The 6,425-nt window shown below is 40.8% G+C and overlaps 1 protein-coding gene across 1 annotated transcript in view; it reads right to left on the minus strand.

The window, feature by feature from the left end:
* The window catches only part of kpna1 (karyopherin alpha 1 (importin alpha 5)), a 12,886-nt gene extending 6,996 nt beyond the window's left edge, over positions 1-5,890 (minus strand). The window contains exons 1-12 of the mRNA XM_020602316.1: positions 5,740-5,890; positions 4,505-4,638; positions 4,175-4,288; positions 3,708-3,807; positions 3,251-3,345; positions 2,922-3,053; positions 2,580-2,668; positions 2,359-2,458; positions 2,028-2,191; positions 1,551-1,629; positions 1,328-1,453; positions 796-923 (exon numbers count right to left, since the gene is read on the minus strand). Coding sequence (XP_020457972.1) covers positions 796-923; positions 1,328-1,453; positions 1,551-1,629; positions 2,028-2,191; positions 2,359-2,458; positions 2,580-2,668; positions 2,922-3,053; positions 3,251-3,345; positions 3,708-3,807; positions 4,175-4,288; positions 4,505-4,638; positions 5,740-5,875 — 1,397 coding nt within the window. The 5' untranslated portion in view covers positions 5,876-5,890. The remainder of the gene's footprint in view (positions 1-795; positions 924-1,327; positions 1,454-1,550; positions 1,630-2,027; positions 2,192-2,358; positions 2,459-2,579; positions 2,669-2,921; positions 3,054-3,250; positions 3,346-3,707; positions 3,808-4,174; positions 4,289-4,504; positions 4,639-5,739) is intronic.
* Between the last annotated feature and the right edge of the window lie 535 nt (positions 5,891-6,425).

Here is a 6,425-nt window from a genome sequence, read left to right on the forward strand (position 1 = left end):
AGCAGTCACCGGCCACATCGACCTGATCAGTGTTTGATTGTTGTGTCTTGTTGCTTTTCTTCTTTTGTCTCTCCTCTATCCACTCACCCCAACCGGTCGAGGCAGAAGGCCGCCCACCAAGAGCCGGGGTCTGTCAGAGGTTTCTTTCGTTAAAGGGAGTTTTTCCTCCCCACTGTCGCCAAGTGCTGCTCAAGGGGGATTTGTTGGGTTTTCCCTATGTAATAATATTGATAACAGTAAGGTCTAGACCTTACTTAGTAAAGTGTCCTGAGATGACTTTTGTTGTGATTTGGCGCTATACAAATAAAATTTGATTTGATTTGACCCCTGCTATAGACTATATGATAAGATGTACAATATGGTGGTTCATATAAAAGTTAGGGGTGAGACAAGATCTTGTGATATTAAAATGTAAAGCTATTTCTCGTTGAGGTGAAAGCAGCGGCTTGCATGGTGGGTGTGAGTGAAATTAGCATAAAAGATGCCCTTGACACTTTTTTTATTTTCAGTTTGTGGAAAGGGGTCACTGTTTCCCTTACGCTGATTTATTTGAGGCGGGCTGCCACAATATCAGCATTGACCATCACATATTAAAAATGAGTTAAATCTCATCTCAGTGTAGTGCCATGTGTATTCGAATAGTACTACGAGCGGAGGTAATACCAAAAACAGTACCAGGTACTATCCCCAACATTTGGAAAAACAAATAAGGCAAGTTGAGTCAAGTTGTGCTGAGCCGGTACCAGGCAGTGGAAAAGGGGCTTAAGTTAAAATAAAATGCATCTGTAGTCTTACCTGATCTGCTCTGCGGAGCCCCCAGAGGTGGCATTGGTAATTGCCCACGCTGCCTCCTTCCTTGTGCGAAACTCTGCTACTTGTAGGATAGTGATAAGAGGAGGCAGGAGACCTTCATCTATCACCATCTACAAAGAGGAGAAAAAAACAAACAAAATAACTGCATAAAGAAATGCTCCAAAACCTGTGAGCAAATATTTTCCAGGTTCAGCTGTGTCACACCACCCAAATGATGTTACACTCAAAACAGACTACTTGGCACTGTATACTTCTTATTATGCCACAGTATTTAAGGAGCCTAGTGATCAGTTTTCATAATACGAGCCTTTTTTTACCAAATAATATTCTGACTAGATGTATCAGCAGGATACCCTATTCTATATGCAAATGCAGTATTGAGGATTTGGCCAGCAGATGTCGCCATTTTTGACTGTAATGTTTTAAAAGTGAAACACTTTCATCACAGTAGTGTCATACTATATATTTAGTGCATCAGAAAGCCCTGCTGTATCCATCACTTCACCATGCACACCTGGATTTGTGCTCGGTTCCCTGCAGTGATGTTGGAGATCGTCCAGCAGGCTTCCTTCTTGATGGACTCCTTGGGGCTGCTCAGGAGATGAAGTAGGGACTGCAGCACTGAACAGTTCAGGATCACCTAGGTAACAACACAACCAAAGTCAGAAATATTCACCTTGAAGTATTCCATTACTTTCTGAACAAGCAGTTTAACTTAATTTGTGTGTCCGTTATACCTGTGTCTGTACATCATCTCCGGTGACTATGTTCCCAACAGCTCGCAGTGCAGGGGATACCACCTTATAATCTGAATGCCTAAAACAAATGCACAGTTGTAGTGTGTGTGATCACTCAGATGTTAAAACGTTTGTCTAATTTCAGGATGTTATCAAATCTTAAAAGTTCTGTTAAAAATCAACAGTGAGCTTATGGTATTTTTCATACTGAAAATCAAATGGGACAGTTGGGACTATAGTGCATTGTCTCCTGACTTTTGCAGTTTGCCACAGCTGGTGATGAATTAGTCAGATTTCAATAGTGCCTGGTAATATTCACAACATACCCACATCTGGAGTGTCACACCCAAATTAGTTGTGACAAATGATACTCTGAGTGAAACGGCACTTACCACAGTAAAACTAAGGGCCTGCTTGTTTCTTGAACAACACTAAATATCTTAGCTGTATTGCATACACATGTGTTTAAAGCCTTACATCAGTAATTCTACCAGCCTGCGACAGACTCCTGAGTCGATAACAGCCTGGATTTTGTCATTGGGGCCGTCAGACAGGTAGGAGAGCGCCCAACACGCGTCAGCCAGTATGTCTGTGTCATTGACGAACAGCAGCCAAGACAGCACACTGAGACAAGGAGACACCTGGAAACACATGGCACAACGAACAGAACAGGCACAAGATAGTTTGAGTTTCAGTTTAGATATGAACAACTTCAAATGGCTTATAACCTTGGAAAGTAAGATATGATGTATATTAGAAGTGTGTGGTGTGCTGTTGCCATAGCAATGTGTATATTTTGGCAAACTACCTTAGCAAAGTCTGGAGGTGGATTCTTCCCTCTGCACAAGTTTGACAGAGCCCAAACTGCATTCCTCATCATCGTTAGACGATTCTGTTTGGCCAGTAACCTGCAAGAGGAGTTTTACCAAGCAGGGTTTACCATGGCTACAGACCCAATACTGTGCTTCATTTTCAAGTGTAACAAGAAGGTTTAGGGAGATGACAATGTGGCACCGATTTGCTACTTACTGCACCAGGGAAGGCAAAATGTTGCAGTCTATGACAAAGTCTCTGCATTCTGTGCTGTCTCCTGCTATGTTTCCCAAGGCCCACACTGCCTGAGGGGCAAAGCAATTATTCAGGTTACACATTAAATAGTATCACAATATAATATTCAGTTACAGTGCTGAGAACAAGATAATAGACTTTGATGATGTAAAATATTTTGAATCACCACCACTATGTTTTATTCAACCTAATAAAGCAGGCAGAATGACTACATTTATGCTACTATATACAGCTGCATCCAGACAGGCAAAAAACTGTGGAGAAAAATTGTGAATTTAGTGACTTCCAGTGAATTCGCTTTACCTGTTCCTGTACATCTTCAAAATCTGAGCTGAGCATCTCTATGAATATAGGTACAGCTCCTGCCTGGATTACCACTCGCGTCTGGTGGGATGTACCCGATGCAATGTTGGTCAACACCCAGGCAGCCTCAAACTAAAACCATATCAAAAATACATGAGAAATATATCTATCACCTTATGTTGGACACTCAGGACAGATTTTAACTGTCGGTGTTCTCCTACTGTACCACATTGTTTCTGAAATGTACTGTTATGACAATAAGTACACAAATGATAGAAAGAACAAAAAACAACAAGAAGCTTAATGCCCCCTCAGTTGAGTCTGTGTACCTGCAATGTGCAGTTTTCTCTCCTCTTCAGGAACTCAACAAAGCGCTCCACCACCCCTGGAGTAGCAATGACTTCATCAATGGGTGGGTTGGGCTCTGTGTGAGATGTACAGCAGAGGTGGAGAATATGGCAATATATACACTATAATACTGATCACAACATTATGATTTTATGTTGACAAACAGATTAAAATGTTTACTTTACTACTTAAAATTACAAACATTTCTTTTCATAGTCAAACTGCATGTACAAAAACAATTATTTTACTGCTGCAACATGGGTGGGTTAGGAGTGGCAGAGTCTGTAAATTGCTGGAAAAACAGATTTGCTCATTCAGTTGCCAGTTTACAAGTACTCTTATGAATAGGTGACAAACTGAAAGAAACAGGCAGGTGCCGCTGTCATGAACAAAGGAGAAAAGTCTATGAGGAACAAGCATTATCTATGACACCTTTACCTTTAGAAAGGAGTTTCCTAAAGCGCTGAGTTCCTATTAGCTGCTGCTCAGGTGAACTGGAGAAGATCATTTGAGTCATATCTTCAGAGATCACCCCACCCTGTAGAACATGGAGATGGAGATTTGATAAAACACCTGACTTTATACTCTATATTGATGGTTTTCAAACTTTTTGTGCCCAAAGGGCAAGCGCATCCGGACTTAGCATGTCACCTGTAATTTTAACATTCGTCTGAAGCCATAAGACAGGCAGCTTTCATAATACTGTTTACTGACAGTTCTTTTTCTTTTCTTTAGGAAGTTTGTTTAGGCTAGAGGGTTTGCCTCTGAATTGGGAAATGAGTGTGTACACAGTACCGATATAATAATGTACGGTTGTGACAAAATCCCACCGCACACCATTTGGGAACCACTGCACTATATACTCCAGTATAACAGACTGATTTAACCAGTGTTTTTCTTCTCACCATGAGTGGGTCCATGTTGTTAGCCTGTGACTCCAGGTAGCCACTATCAGCCATTCCATCATCCTCCAGGATGCCATCATCCTCCATGGTGGAAACATTCCTCCTCTTAAATAGCTGGAATACAGTAGTGTTTAGAAATATTATTTTGATCTTAGCACAATCCTTCTTAACAACTATGTTGTTAGAATAACAACATGGATTCAAGTTTTCTTAGTGACCTCACAAACTGTTTGGTTGATAGAGATTGGTAAAGAGTGTTCACAAGTCCTTCATTTTACTTTGAGGACAATTCTACCTCAACAATAAGACATTAAAATCTACCACACTCACCTGTTCATCCTTCTTCTGTTTGCGTAGCTGTAGGCCTTCCTCTTCCCTCCTTCGTCTCATTTCATCTGTGTTGAGAGACTTGTTCTTGTAGCTCTTGAGTCGTGCATTGTCCTTACCCTGACTCATTGTGTAGCCTAGGAAAACACAGACAGTGGCTGAAGAAGTACTCAGATCTTTTGCTTAAGCAAAAGTAGCAAAACCACACAAACCAGTAAAGGTTCTTTAAGTACCAAAAGTAAAAGTACTCATGAATTATTCTGAGAACAATGCATATCATGTTACTGGATTGTAACTACTCAAGTATAAAGTGTATCTCACTTCATTGTTTCAGCAGGTAAAGATGGAGCAAATTTTAAACTACTATATGTAGTGCATAGTAGTTTGTAATGTTAACATAGTAGTCTTATATTAAAATACAATAAGTGATAATGTATTTGTTGATTAGCCTATTTTTTGTTTTGTTTATCTCAATCTGCAAAATAACTAGTAACTACAGTTGCCATAAATGCAGAGGAGTAACCATGTATCCTTCTGAAATGTTGTGGCATTAAAAGAATAAAGTATCAAACTGGAATGTTCTTATTTTTTACATCTAGAAATATACATGCAAATTTTATGAGGACAGTTTTAAAAATGACTGAGGAAACTGTGGAAGTGAGTCCTGTACTGACAGATGGCAAGCGCCTGTACTACACCACCAGCTGTCCAAGCAATGCATGTAGTTTATACATCTTCAACCAAAATACTTAGAGCTAGCTGTGAGAAGGGTAGCCTTTACCAGTTTTCTGCATGCGTATAGATTACCAAGACATTCACTAAGGTAGCTTCTTTGATAGCTAAACTTCAACTTCAGTTAGCATAAATGCCCTCACCTCTACCTCTACCTGGTTAGTTTATGTTCTAACACTACGTGATCAATAAAGCAGCCAAACATATTATGATCTAATGATCCAGTGCGCTGCTTCCCGTTATTCTGTCACAAATCGGCAAAGCAGAAACCAATCAAATTAAGGGAAAGGCTAGACTTAGCCAGCTAATGTCAAAGTCGCTTATTAGCACAACATAATACCGAAAGCTAGCTAGCTAAACTTGGCTAGCTCGTTTAGCTAACGTTAGCGCTTGCGACAGCTCCATTTTGTTCAGACGTCGCCGACCAACAGAAGTAAATTGGATTCTGATTATAAATCAATACCACACAAACATTCCTAAACTAGATATACTTATTATTAACTGACCTGTCAAGATCGGCTCTGAAATCCCCGTATTTGCTAGGCCACCGTTTGTACAGCCGTCGCCGGTATGGTACTGCGCATGCGTGATCTCAACCAGCCCTCCACCTCCCCACAACTCCTCCGCACCAGCCTTTACCATTCATATAAAAACATGACGTAGGCTATGGACAGTTGTTGTAAATGCGTAATACACATTCTACACACACAATGCATATGCTGTTAATACATAACTGTTTAGTAATAGAGTAGACAGGGTGCAGACTATCTGCGTGAAGTTGGCCCCCCATCCAACGCAAAATAAAGCCAAAATGGTGTCATCCGTTTGTGCTTCGTTTGTGCTGGTTTGTGTTTGTGCTTCGTTTGTGTTGGTTTGTGTTTGTGCTTCGTTTGTGTTGGTTTGTGCTGCAAAAAGTTTCGTTTGTGCTGTTACGGTTTTTGAGATATTAAACAATACTTTTGGGGTCATCCACAGGTCACTCAGCCCCCCAGATAGCTCCAAATTGGACAAAAGTGGTGTCGTCCGTTTGTGCTTCGTTTGTGCTGGTTTGTGCTGCAAAAACTTTCGTTTGTGCTGTTACGGTATTTGAGATATTACAGCTTTTATTTCTGATGACGTCACTCCGTCCCTCCACGTGCTCGGAATGGAACGGTCACGAGGACACTATGACGCCTCCGCCTCCAGGCACCGC

Source organism: Monopterus albus, unplaced genomic scaffold (assembly GCF_001952655.1).
Source record: "Monopterus albus unplaced genomic scaffold, M_albus_1.0 scaffold55.1, whole genome shotgun sequence".
NCBI classification, from domain to species: Eukaryota; Metazoa; Chordata; class Actinopteri; order Synbranchiformes; family Synbranchidae; genus Monopterus; species Monopterus albus.